The sequence below is a fragment of the Phodopus roborovskii genome, unplaced genomic scaffold (genome assembly GCF_943737965.1).
Source record: "Phodopus roborovskii unplaced genomic scaffold, PHOROB, whole genome shotgun sequence".
NCBI classification, from domain to species: Eukaryota; Metazoa; Chordata; class Mammalia; order Rodentia; family Cricetidae; genus Phodopus; species Phodopus roborovskii.
In genome coordinates this window covers 2970646-2984513 of record NW_026125397.1, presented here as the reverse complement: position 1 = coordinate 2984513, position 13868 = coordinate 2970646, and the positions used below count along the sequence as shown (strand labels likewise).

At 42.2% G+C, this 13868-nt stretch overlaps 1 protein-coding gene across 2 annotated transcripts in view; it reads right to left on the bottom strand.

Annotated features, from left to right (window-relative positions):
• The window catches only part of Map3k5 (mitogen-activated protein kinase kinase kinase 5), a 186365-nt gene that overhangs the window by 27336 nt on the left and 145161 nt on the right, over positions 1 to 13868 (bottom strand). The window contains exons 16-21 of one of the 2 annotated variants that reach the window (XM_051175360.1): positions 10646 to 10773; positions 10104 to 10240; positions 8289 to 8394; positions 3737 to 3894; positions 1051 to 1228; positions 290 to 310 (exon numbers count right to left, since the gene is read on the bottom strand). In XM_051175360.1, coding sequence (XP_051031317.1) covers positions 290 to 310; positions 1051 to 1228; positions 3737 to 3894; positions 8289 to 8394; positions 10104 to 10240; positions 10646 to 10773 — 728 coding nt within the window. The remainder of the gene's footprint in view (positions 1 to 289; positions 311 to 1050; positions 1229 to 3736; positions 3895 to 8288; positions 8395 to 10103; positions 10241 to 10645; positions 10774 to 13868) is intronic. The other variant, XM_051175359.1, reaches the window with a different exon arrangement.

The following is a 13868-nucleotide window of genomic DNA, read 5'->3' as shown; positions in this document are numbered from 1 at the left end:
CGGTACATGATATTGACACTTCGCGAGAAGCCACAAGTAGCCAACTGAAAAGAAGACACAGACTTCACCCCAACCGATGACTTCAAAAACAGTCACCACCCTGCACTCAGGGCACTAAGTCAGGACTCCTTCGTGAAGGTGGATGTTTCTGCAGCAAGGAGCTAGACCAGGCTCATAGCTGTATGCATCCCAAGTAAGCGAAGGGCAAGGGGAGGCTTCCAGGGCAAGTACGGAGAGTGTTGCAATTTGCCCGTTCTCAGCCCAGTGGGCAATGGTAAAGCTAACTCACCATTTGATCCAGTCGAGAGGGCTGTGGGGAAAAACAAAGTGAACAGCGTAAGCACACGTGGCTTTATTGTTAAACTGGCAAAAACAACAAAAAGCAAGTGCTTGAAATGGGACCAATGTCCTCTCCAAACATCCATCTGTCTGTCTGTCCTTATCCAGCACAAACACCCAAATGTCAAGGACAAATGGTTCCTTTACTTCATTTTTCTTTCTGAAATAGATTATGGAATTACTGACAAAAATTCACTTTTAAATTATACTTATGTTTTAATTATTGCTGGCAACCAGTCCACCTACCTTCCTTCCTCCATCCTTCCTTTCCTTCCGTTTTTGGCAATTATTCAGAAATATTTTCTCTGAGAGGTGGCCAGTATTTTCTACTGCCTACAATTAAGAGGCCATATTACCCAGATGTTTGGAAATTTAACAGTTCTGTAGCCCACTAGTGGCAACATGGAGTTTCACCGGTGAAGGACTCAGTTTACCTCTTTCACACGGTGAATTTCCCAATTCTAGAATGTACTAGACGCTGGCATAGTAACTATAATCTGTGTGATGGAAGGTCACTCTGCATGAGGTCCCAGATTTGGGAAAATGAGAGTAGCATGACTTCCTGATGCAGAACAAATTGCCCAAGAACAATATGCTGTTTATACCAATTTCCAGTGATACTGGAAACAGATGCTTACTTATGAAGACATTTTTTCCTTTTAAAAACTTAAGATTTAGAGACTGCCCCCCACCCCTCTTGTAACCACACACCTGAAAGCTTGGGCTGTGTCTTTTTCTTTTTGCTGGACACTTTTAAGAACTCATCAATAAGCAAGTCATTAGCACAGGCTCTCTTGTCAGGGTCTGGTTCAAAACACTTCAGGATGAACGCCTTGGCCTCGGCAGACATGGACTCTGGGATCTCTGGGTGGACCTTAAACATCCCCACCTGAAGCAGATTCAAGAGCAGAATGAGTCCCCTGATCTCTCTCTCTCTCCTACCCTTGGCCCCTCCCCTGTTCCTTTTTCTTTCTCTCTGTTCCAGGGAGCCAAGGATTAAACCCCAGGCTTCATGCATTTCGTGTCCTGGCCCTGGGCTGTATCCCCAACCTGCCTGTGCCTTTTCTCCAGGTGACTTGGGATGTGCTTTCTGTAGATTATAGGAAGCCTACAGTGTGCTTTTATAATGTTTTGAAGGATGTAGACAGGTAACTAACTGAAGATATTCACATTACAAAGTAATAAGATAGTTAAGACGGTCCTTCAAAGCCATTAATATACATTGCACACACACACAAAAGATATTTTGTTGCCATCACTGAGTTTCTCAGAAAAGCTACCGATCTCACTAAATCCTTTCAACAACTTGGTGAATTAGATACTGTCTCTCTGACACACCGATGAGGAAAATAAGGCTTCAGAGTGATGAGGCTGCATCTTGATTTGTTTTGCTTAAAGATCATGTTCTTTCCCCTATTGCATAACTTGTATTTCCCCATCTCAAATCTCCAGCATTAAGAAATATTTAAAAGCACTTTGAAATTAAAACATATTTCACATCACAGTCAGAATCGACTTCTTACTATCAGTATTCAAAAAAAGAAAAATTAAAGGAGCAAGTGAGATGGCTATCTAAAAATGCCCATCAAGCAAGCCCAAGGACTCGAGTTTCCATCCCTGGAACTCAAGGGAAAGAAAGAAGTTGTCCTCTGGCTTTCACATGCATGGGTACACACACACACACACACACACACACACAAACACACACACTCTCTCTCTTATATACATGCACAATAAAATGTAATAATGTTTTTGTATAGTTTTAATATATGTAAAAATGTATTTTTTTTTTCTGAGATGGGTTTCTCTGTGTACCCCTGGCTGTCTTGGAATTCACAGTGATCCACCTGTCTCTGATTCCTCAGTGCTGGGATTAAAGGGGTGTGCGCTACTACCACCCAGCTATAAATGTATTTTTATAAATAATGATATATTTGTAATAACCATAAAGCCTTTACTCTATGTTAAAAATAATTCTAGGTGCTTTGCATAGATTATCTCTCATATTCCTCTAAAAATTCCTGTGAGAGATAGTCTTTTTTTCTCCCCATCAGTAAATAACTTGTCCAATGTTCCAAATACCCTGGGCATGTTGAAGTCTGTATCAGAACATGGGCCAATCAGCATCAAGGGCTATATGATCTAGCCTGAGACAGTATCGCTTCCCACGAACATGCCAGGCTGCCTTTCAATAACTGAGGTGTGCTAAACTGTTACATAATAACCACTGCACTATGGACAATGAATGTGCTAAACTGTTATATATAACCACCACATTATGGATAATGAAGCAGCATTTCTTCTCCAAATTCTAGGGAAGTCCTAGAAAATGTCCAGAGACCAGCCAAACAAAGAGAAAGACACTCATATCTTCTTTCACACAGTGTTCTTGTAGGTTTGCTCAATATTCTGGGCTTTTGATTTTTGTTTGTTTTGTTTCTCCTTTGGTGCCTGGGGTGGAGTTTAGAGCCAGGGAGAGAACTCAGAGCCTCCCACATGCCTTCTTCATGTTCATATCAACAGTGTTCTATCAGCTTTTCAGCAAGCTTCAAATACATCACACTGCACAAAGGCATATAACAATCACAGGGCCCTGTGCAAAGAACCACACGCTGATGGATGGAGGGCTGAGCTGTGGTGGGCAACAGGCAGAGGATAATGGATGCTCAGAAGCCTCTGCTACAGTGCAGGCAGTTTTTTTGGGGGGCAGAGTTGTTTTTGGGGAAACAGGCAGCCTGGCTAGGGAAGACTCCAGGGTCTCAGACACTGCCTTGTCCTCAGATTTCCAAATCTCAGACTCATTTCTTTATCACTGACCTCTACACTGGGGTGGGTGTGTGCTCTCACTTCTTAGAACTACTCACTGGTAAACACACTAAAGGAACAGACATGTGAAAATAAGGTTGATTTACTTAAGACAGTAATGATGCCCTTTATAAAAAATGGATTCTTTAAACACATGAAGTAAAGAAATAAGGGAAATAACTAGATTTAATTTCTAAGTAGATTTAAATGTTGCTTTGTGAATTTTTGTTTGTGTGTATGTGTACCTGTGTACGTGTATGTATGTGTGTGTGTGTTGAGGTGCTATGGAGTAGACCCAGGGATGTTAAGAAAGTGTTTTACCAATGTGACAGATTCCCAGCCCCCCAAAATGTTCTTAGTTTTTCCTACATGGAAAATATTCACACTATTTCCCAAAGAGTTCAGAGTCCTGTGTCATTCATACTGTGCTGTAAAAGGTTTAGAACCCAGCAAGGCACAGGTGTGAACTGCAGAGTAGGGTGAGCAGGTCTCCCTAAACTTGACTATATTTCCTTAGGCTTTCTTCCTAGTAGACTCTGACATTCATACATGCACAGAACATCCAAACGAATCTTTAGCTATGATATGTGACCTTGAACATGGCTGCCTGTGGCTCTCCTAGTTCATAAAATGGTGGTTTCCCCGTGGCCATTTCGATGATCGTGCAGCCCAAAGACCAAATGTCTGCAGCCTTTCCATAGCCTCTTGGTCCTTTATCGATTATTTCTGGTGCCATATACTGCAGGGTTCCTGGAAATAACGCAAACAGATCTCCACTTTAGACAGGGAAAGAATGACACATAGTGATGTTTCATTTTTTTTTTTTTTTTTTATAAATATGTCAGTTAAAAACGAATCCCGGTCTTGGTGTCTCATCTTTCTTTGAGATCCATTTTTTCTTTGCAGTTAGGGAAGCAGAAATGTAAGTGTTCATCATGAATTTTACCAGTGAAACAAAGGCTCACCAATAGCAACTGGTTATGAGTGGGACATCCTCACTCCTAAAGTGATATATGGCTGATATACCCCTCTATGGGAAGTCTCTGTGAGACTTCAACAGGGAATGCAACACTTTACATATGTCTGCATAAATGAAGGCTCCCATTATGTGAATTTTTCCAGAGAACTTCTAGTTCACTCACTGATTTCTCTCAAGCTACAGTTCCCAGTTCTCAAACCCAGTACTCAACTCATGTTTCCATTTTGGAGATGGCTACTACAGTATTTGGAGTAAGCAAGAACAATGACATACCCTGGTCTCACCAAGGCTGAGAGCAGAGAGTGGTTACTAGGAGCTGGAGAAAGCACAGAAGTGAGAGGGATGAGTGGCAGTAGCTCAGTCAGCACTAAGTTATAATCCAGAGAAAGAAAGTTCTGGTTTCTACTCCATAGCAAAGTGACAGGAGGTAACAATAATGTTCTCTGTGTTAAAAACAAACAAGCAAACAAACATACAAGCAAACACAACAAAACTAGAAAGGGGACCCATGATTTCACACAAAGAAATACTTAGATGTTTGCAGACACATCAAAAGCAACATGTGCATGTATCCAAACATCACATGGCACCTGTTAATCGCACAATTATTCACGTTTCAAGGGAAAAAGGGCCACAAAGATAGGGTTATGGCTCAGAGGCAGTGCTTACTTAGCATAAGTGTCAGCATTAGCACAGACAAAAATAACCAGAAAGAGGAGATCATTTTATTTCTTAATTATGACAGCACCAAGATTCTGAGAGCTGTGATGAAAAATAATCCAAAAAACTTTTGGAAAATATGATTCTGTATATTAAATATATACAATCCCTGCTACGGATTTTAGTGACAGATTTTAATACAGGTTTTTGAACCTGTGGGTTGTGACCCCTTTGAGTGCTGAATGACCCTTTCCCAGGGTCCCATATCAGACATCCCACATAACTGATACTTACGTTAGGATTCATAAAAGTAACAAAATTAGTTTTCAAGTAGCCTTGAAAATAATTTCATGGTTGGAGGTCACCACAACATGAGAACTGTATTAAAGAGTTGCAGCTTTAGGAAAGTTGAGAACTGAGGTGTCTATTGAACACATCAAAGTAGACCTGGTCTCCACCTTCTTCCAGCATCCCTCAGACCCTGCCTGTTACCAGCCCCACCCTCGACCCCAAACTCTTTAGCCAGGGGTTGGGCTGCTCTTCGCTTGCAGGCTCTTCCCTATATAATCCAGACATTTTGGTTACCAGAACCTTCTTGTACCTTTGACCTCCTGGCTGCTGCACCTGGTTCCCCTCTCTCCCCCTCCCCCACACAGGCCAGCTCAGTCTGGTCATGTTCACTCTGGCCTCTCCCAGGTGCCCCTGACTCTACCTATGCTCTCCCTTTTATCTACAAATACACTTTCTCTGCCACAATCCCTAGGAGCAGTCGTGTCCTTTCCTTTCCTTCTGATGTCATTTTTTCATTCAAGAACCAAAGTTTTGGACACGCCTTTAATCCCAGCACTCAGGGGGCAGGGGCAGGGGCAGGGGCAGGGGCAGGGGCAGGGGCAGGGGCAGGGGCAGGGGCAGGGGCAGAGGCAGGTGATCTCTGATCTCTGTGAGTTTGAAGCCAGTATGATGTACAGAGTGAGTTCCAGGGCAGGCTTCAAAACTACACAGAGAAACCCTGTCTCAAAAAACAAAACAAAACAACAACAAAAACCCCACTGTTTTAATGGATCAAAGAGAGGTCATGACCATTATTAAGACAAACTGGAAGAATGGATATGGATAAACTGGAAAGGGGAGATGAGGGGCTGGGCAAAGGCAGGCAGCTGGAAGGGTGTGGTACAGTGTATGGGGGGGGGGGGATGGCAGAGCCCTTGGTCCTAGTTCCTGGCTTCGTGTAGCCCAGGGAGGAAATGCAGGGATGCTGTGTTTCTGATGCCAAGTGAGTACTACATGGGGTCTGAAAGGCACAGGGCTCCAAAGCAAGTCACACCTTGTCTTATGTTAGGGCTTAGGCTTTGTTTACTCCGAGTTGCAGCCGCTGAGGGCTCTGATGGATGCTTGTAAAGCATCACTTGGCTGCAGTGCTGCGGGCCCACAGGAGGGGGCAAATGTGAAGACAGAAAACAGGAGGTTGTGCAAGGAGAGCTGCCACACTGGACGGGTGACTGCCCATCCACTGCTGGACAAACTCTGAAGCCAGAACAGGTGTGCTTCTTGGATGATTGGTCTGGAGCGTGAGAAACAGTGCCAGTGCCAGCCAAAGTCTAGAGTGGCCTTCAATGGAGACAGGGCAGAGTGTGGGTGGGAAAGGCTGGAGGAGACGATAATTAATTCCACTTAGCATGTTAAGTCTAGTTCAAACCTCAGATCTATTACTAACCAGTTCTGTGGCCTTGGGCAAGTTATTTAAACTCTTTGAACCTTAATGTTCTCACCATAAACTGGGATAATGATACCCCAGGATTAGGTTCATATAGAAATTTCAGTGTGTATAATGTGCTATGCTCGCAAGCAAAGTACACAGTTGGTGCTCTATAAATGATGACCACCACTCACCCAAACCATCAAGAGCCAGGTCCACATTCAGTAGTTGGATGAGGTGCCTTGACCCAGAGAGCAGCACATGAGTGCTAAAAAGCTAAAAGTGTTGAGAGGACCAAGGTCTGTAAGCCATGGCTTTCAGATCAGAGAGATGCGAAATCATTAGCCACACATTGTACATGTCACCTTCATGTGTGGCCACTGGACTCCTTCCCTACAATGCCTTGGGGATTACAGACAAGTTTTTAAGATGAGCAGAAGTTATTAAATCGATATCCTGCTCAAAACCAGCATGGGAGTAGGGATTATCATCTCCCAAGTTGAGCAGCATCTAAACCTCCTCTTGCCAAGTTGAGAGAGCATGAGGACAGAAACACAAACATGGAAGTTGCTAGCAGGTTGGAATGTATTTTTAAGACACACTGTAAATATGGGTAGTCCTGTGTCTGAAAAGCGCTGTGTGGCTGGCTGTAGGAGGTGGTGCTGACTGGGGGACCCAGGAGGCCCACAGAATGTCTCTGCCTTCCCGCCTCGTGGGCTACCAGCACAGATGCGGGGCTGGCTGCAGAGAGAGATGCACTGAGGGCTGAGGGCCAATGACAAGCACAAAGGACAGGCTGAACCCCTGAGCCCCATCATGTACAAACTGCCACAACCACCGGAGATCTCCCTTTTCTTCCCGCCAATGTCCTTATGTGCAAAATGGACCCTTCCTACCTATTCCGGGGGATTCAGAAATGGAACACCTGGCCATTCGGCTTTACATTAAATCAAAGGTTAGTCACTGCCTCTTTAATTCTTTTCTTTTTGGAATCCTTTTTCCCCCAATACAATATTTTTATTAATTATTTTCAATTTCATACAATGTACCTCAATATGGGCAACATAATTTTTTTTTAGATCAATCTCTTAATCTCTGGTCCCGCCCCTCCCTTCTGTAATAATAAAACACATAATTCTGAAGAGTCAGCATATGGACATGGAGCAGAGAGGCGTTTTCAGGCCCTGTATCTAATGAGCAGTCACCCATCCGTCGAGCTCTACTTTCCTCTTGGCCGGCCTCGCCCCTTTGGAGACTACTGTCCCTGCCCTCCCAGGACTTAGCACTGGAGGCGGCTCAGTCACTGTGCATTGCCCAATTTCTCATCCCCTCCTCCTCTAAGTGCATGAGTCACTTCCTCTTTCTGAACTGAAATCCTAAGGTTATTTATATTGTAGAGTAGGGAAATTGATTCCTGGGAGAAAACAGCCTGAGAAGAGGGAAATTGGAGACCAGATGGGAAGTGATTTGGGGATGAGTAAGACTCAGAGAGGTTGGCTAGGGAATGTTGTAAAAGAAAAATAGCATGTGAGGGTCAGAGCGTCTGTACACCAGCAGACAAAAGGACAGGAAACAAAACAAACAACAAATTGAGAGCAAAAGGCTGCCTTCAGTGGCAGCTGACTGAGCCACTTACAGACGACAGGAAGGGCAAGTCAGACTCCTTCCAACATTTCCCAGTGTGCACCAGGTGATCCTGACATTACCGGCCATGAGAACACTGACTCAACTAATCTCCCACCTTAAACTCAGGCTCAGCAACTGCATCTTTAATTACCCAAGATCTGTATCATTAGCGTAAAAACATACCTGTAAAGGTTTCTGTACAGGGGTTTATGCCAGCAAGCCTCTTTGATGTCCCGAAGTCAGAGATCTTGAGAACACCACTGTAGGTATTAATCAATACATTGTCACCCTAGGGAAAGAATGCTCCAATCAAAATGTCATCTTTTACAGGTGCTGTTTGTGGTTAACTTAAACCTAATTTTAAAAAAATGCCCTCAGAAAAATAATGACATTCATACTGTGCTCTTCATTAGTAGTTTATCTCAATAGAGAATTCTTTTCAATACAGAATTCTTGATATAATTTTTTATTTATATATTATCAATTGTTTATAATCATCTCTTCAGGTCACAATGTCAAACATGGCCCTAAGGGAAAGTTCACCACAGTCTACACTTTACCCAGGGTATCTACAGAAACGACAACTTTATTAACATCCCAGGAACTTGGATTACTTAAGACGCCTGAGTTGGCTTTAGGGTTGTTAAGTCACTAAGCAAGCAAGCTCCAAGGGAGGGAAGTAAGCAATAGTCCTGCCCAGCTAAGATGCCACAACAATGACCGTCACAGTGCAATATCCTTAAGGAAAGATACACAGTGGCATGGATATTTCCTGGTAACTAATTAGTCTAATTAGACTTAAGGCTAACTCAACAAGAGGGAAATCATGCCTGGTACTGGAAACCTAGCCAAGTGCAAAGAGCTGTGAAGTCAGGGATCCTGGAGAAGAACTTACAATTACCACTTCACTAAACCATCCCAACCCGTAGTTCCATTCTAAATATTTATCCTTAAACCCCTGGAAAAGCGGAGTTCCCACTTCTCATCAAAGAAATGTCTCACTGTAGTAGACAGAGACCATTTCAGAAAACAGCAACTGATCAAAATGCTGAGAACAATGACAGTGTGGCCCCTAGGCCCAATGACACAGCTACAACACACTCCTCCAAAGGCTCAAGGGTCATAGCAGAAGAGGGGCAGAAAGATTGTCAAAGCCAGAGGGACAGAAGTTTGCTATGAGATTACCTCTCCTAAGAATGTCAGAGAAGCTACACCTGGGAAGTCTCATCAACATGGCTGCCAAACAAGATCTGTGTAAGTATGACGCCAATAGACACTTACACGGAAGGGGGAATCTTATGAGGTGTCAACTCTAGACAAAGAACTACAGGCAACTAACAAATGCTGGGGGCAGGAGAGATAGTCTTCCCCAGGGAAGAGCCCCCAGTTGGTTATCCAAGACCAAGTGGTCAATGTTGAAATCAAGTAACATTATACGCACTGAAAGATTGTATTTATATATTTAGGATTATATATCTCTCAACAATTCAAGAAACAGAAGCCATGACCTTGAGAAAGAAACCGAGGGAGGGCACTTGGGAAGGATTGGAGGCAGAGAAGGGAAAGGAGAAAGTGATGTAATTAATCTTAATTTCACAAAACCAAGTTTTATTAGTTCTGAATTTTCTTTTTCAAGAGAAGATAAAGTTTTTAATTTTATAAATTTATATAAGGAGTATTAGGTCAAGCAGCCCCTCAGGAAGAGGCCATGTGCTGCTTAACTTGGGAGTAATGTACTCCACCCCATGGGGCTCTTAGAAGACACTACCAAGTGACATAAAGGTCTCCTGGCTTCACTGGGTAAGAAGGCCATTCCTTATGGAAGATTATGGCACACATAAACATAACCACAGTGTGGACCAGAACTGACATCTTTGCTACTGCCAAGATTTCCTTAGCCCCCACTCAGAATCAACACCCAGAACACTACCTGGTATTTTTCAAATAAAATAACCACCCAGGAAGGACCCTATGAGGAGGAATAATGGTACACCCTACCTTTATATCCCGGTGAACTATCTGATTGTCATGAAGGTATTTTAATCCTTCCAATATTTGCTTTGTATAGAAGCCAATCGTTTGCTCATTGTCTTTTAATGGGCCCCATTTGGAACGAAGGAGAGCAGAAAGACTTCCTGTAAAAATAAGAGAAACCGTGGATAAAACTCATCCAAGTGAGCTCTTTATAAGCATATTAATAATGTGACATGAAGTTAATCCAGACTGCTCTGGCTCTTCACAGTAGGTCGGGAAACTACTCCAGTTACCTGGACTCAAACATGAATGTGTAAATATCCCTATTCTGAAGGCAGTCATTACCAACACAGTCTAAGTAAAAGGGTGCTCCACTGCTAGCTTTAATCCAAGTCATGATGACTGAGTCTAAAATGGTTTCAAAATTTCTTTACTATCTGCTAATAAGCATAAAGGTAATGTCACCCCTGTAACCTTTCTTTCAACATGAATAATTTCATTCAGTTTAGCTCATCTTCTGAGCCTTAAAAGTTTGCATTTCTGAAAGAAAGAAAAGCATATCTTACCTCCTGGTACTTGTTCCATGAAGATTTTAATGAAGCCGTTCTCACTGAAGGAGCCCAGATACTGGACAATATTTTTGTGCTTCAGATGCTTGTGCAAAGCAATTTCTTCATGCAGGGGCTGGGAGTATCTGGAAGATGTGTAAATTTCAATATGCCAAGCATCCAGCCAGACTTAGAGTGTTAATTTAAGCAGTGCACATTGAAAATGGCAGCTAAATTATGCCCATAAATAAAATCAATGACCATCTAAGCCTTCAATCATCTAACGCCTCCATTTCTCATAAATTCTGTGACAATGCAGCTGCAGCAGGACAAAAAGTGTCAGATACTGTTCACAGCCCTTGTGTATATTAAGTCATTTCTCTTAATTAAACGTACTACTAGGGATGCCCCTTTTACAGACAAAAGAAGTAACTCATAGAGAGGATGACTACCTAAGATCACAATGCTTAAAACTTGAGTCCAGGAGATTGGATACCATCCACAAAGCTACTGTTCATATCAGTATAGAATCCTGTTTCACTGGCTTCATCAACATAACTGTTATCCAGGAGGTTCTTGTCCAGGAAGGCAAAACTTCCCAATACCTTTAATGTTCACTCATAACTTCCCAAAGGCCTATGAACTCTTTAGTAGAAACCACAAACCATTTATAGTTTAGTTTCTTTCAGCCCATTGACTCAAAATCCTTACCTTCTGAATTCACAAAGCATCATGTTTGCCTGCCAGAGTTCAAAGTCATGCGCTTACTCTATATGGCTGTCAAATTCTGAAAGTGTTTTATATTTCTGGAATAGCACAGCATTTCTAATAGCTATATGAAGTGCTGTAAATCTAATAGATTCTAAAAATTCCATGATCAATGAGTCCTTATGTAGTTATTACACAGCTTGTCAAATAATAAAATTTCAACAAACCAACTTATAATCATTTAATTGGCTTTCATTGGTAATTAGTGACAGCATCTGGTCCAAATAGGCAGGAGTTTTGCTGGACAGGACAGAACAGCTCAGGTTTAACACAGTTTAGGCACAAATGAGAAAACAGTGTGTTGTAAAAAGCAGCTGGTTGACTTCAGGTCATTATTCTTGCATGTGTTGAAGTGAAGAGAGAATTCCTTATTCCAGTGGTTCAGACTGGCTGGGCTCCTTTGACTGGACGTTGTAAATCTGTTTTTTTTTTTTTTTTTTTTTCTCCTTAGAATTTGACTATCATGTTTCTTGATTTAGAAAAAGGTCAGATTTTACAAATAAACAGATTAGGTATAGGCAACATCAAACCTGAACATGAATGATTCTATTTTGGATTGATCTGTTGCAACTTGGTATAGTCAATTCAAATCAACAGCCTTCCATATGCTTTATTTAATAAGTTAAATATGTTAGGTTATCAGTAACCATGGACAGAGATTCAATACTAGTCACACCGGTATGAAAGGCTTTAATTATACTAAGGCATATTAAATGCAAACTTGATACCTCATACTTGCTTCAGGCATACTCTTAAGGAATGTTCGGATATTTCAATGACAGAACTAAACAGACTGGAAATTCAGTGGTGAATAATACTGTTTTCATGAAGCAGAGCAGGGTAAGTTCTAGCTTGAGCATGTACTTTGTGAAGATCTAAATTCACTTAATTTAAATAAGTTTTTATACTCTGTATAGCATTCCTCAGAAAGCTGGCAAGAATAAAAGGAAAATCCTCATCTCTCAGACATACCAGTCTCCCCCCACACTTTAGAATTGCTATAGGGATTAAAGGGCAGGCTTTAAAGTGAGCTATTAACAGTCTAACAGCTAGAGATGACAAGAGCACTTTGATAAAGTATGAGTTAACACACAAACTATGCATATACAGTGGTACCAATTGTTAGTAAATGATGGTCAGCTGTGAAGACCAAGTTACTTCAGGAGGGATGGAAGACACTCAGAGACAAGTTCATGACTGCTCTTGACATGCACAGTGGCACATGCTGTTTCGTTCTATAGATTTAGAAGACTAGGATCATCAAGAGGGCATAATCAGCCAACTCACTTTATCATGAATCAAAGGTATCCTGCCTCCTGACCCTCTACTAAAAAGCAAATTATATATGCCTGAATTTAGGATGAAAAGAAGCAAGCATTCAAATCCCACTATTTAAACCAAGGATAGTTCAAAACTTGTAATACTAATTAAGAGTCCAGCTGGGCTAAGGGTAAACACTCCTCTCTAACATGGAGAATGTCATAAACCCAGCAGCTTTGAGCGGTGCAAATGGCAAGACATACATGATGTCAAGAGAGCGGGCTACATTAGGAAAAGCGCAAGAAACAGAAAACAAGGAATGGTGTCATCAGGATACTACATATACTTAGCTTAGTTTCTGCAGGCTCAGTTCTCCACTGTCAATCACCCAGAGTTTCCCAGCATTGTTTGAGACGGGCTCTCAATACATGGCCCAGGCTAGTGGACTCCTATAGGGCCCCACTGCTCCAGTCTTCCAATTGCTGGATTTCAGATACACACCGCTACACCTAGCCAGTTTCCAAGTTCAGTGCACATTTGCCTCTCTTAAAGAATATCCATGTTCAGGAGTACCCTAGAGCTTTTGGATGAGCTTGACATCTTTAAAAGCTCTCAAGTCACTGGGCATTGGTGGCTCATGCTTTAATCCCAGCACTGGGGAGGTAGAGGCAGGCGGATCTCTGTGAGTTTGAGGCCAGCCTGGTTTACAGAGCTAGTTCCAGGACAGGCTCCAAAGCAATACAGAGAAACCCTGTCTCAAAAAAATAAAACAAAACAAATCAACAAACAAACAAAAAGCTCCCAAGTTGACTGCCATGCAACAGCTAGACAGGGACTACGGGCAGAAATGAATAGTTCAGGGATATGTGGAGTGCTAAGGGAAAAAAGTCAATCTGTAATTAGCAACCAGCCAGGGATAAACTGAAAATGCTGTTAGATCCACAACCTCTCTCTTAAAATCAACTTGACTCATTAGCAAAGTATTTCTAAACCAGTGATTCTCGACCTTTCTAATGCTGTGACCCTTTGGTACAGTTCCTCATGTTATGGTAATCCCCGTTGCTACTTCATAACTGTCATTTTGCTACTGTTCAATACCTGATATGCATGATATCTGACATGAGACGCCCGATATCTGACATGAGACGCCCGTGAAAGGGTTGTTGGACCACAGGGTCGTGCCTCACAGGCTGAGAACAACTGTGCTAAGCAA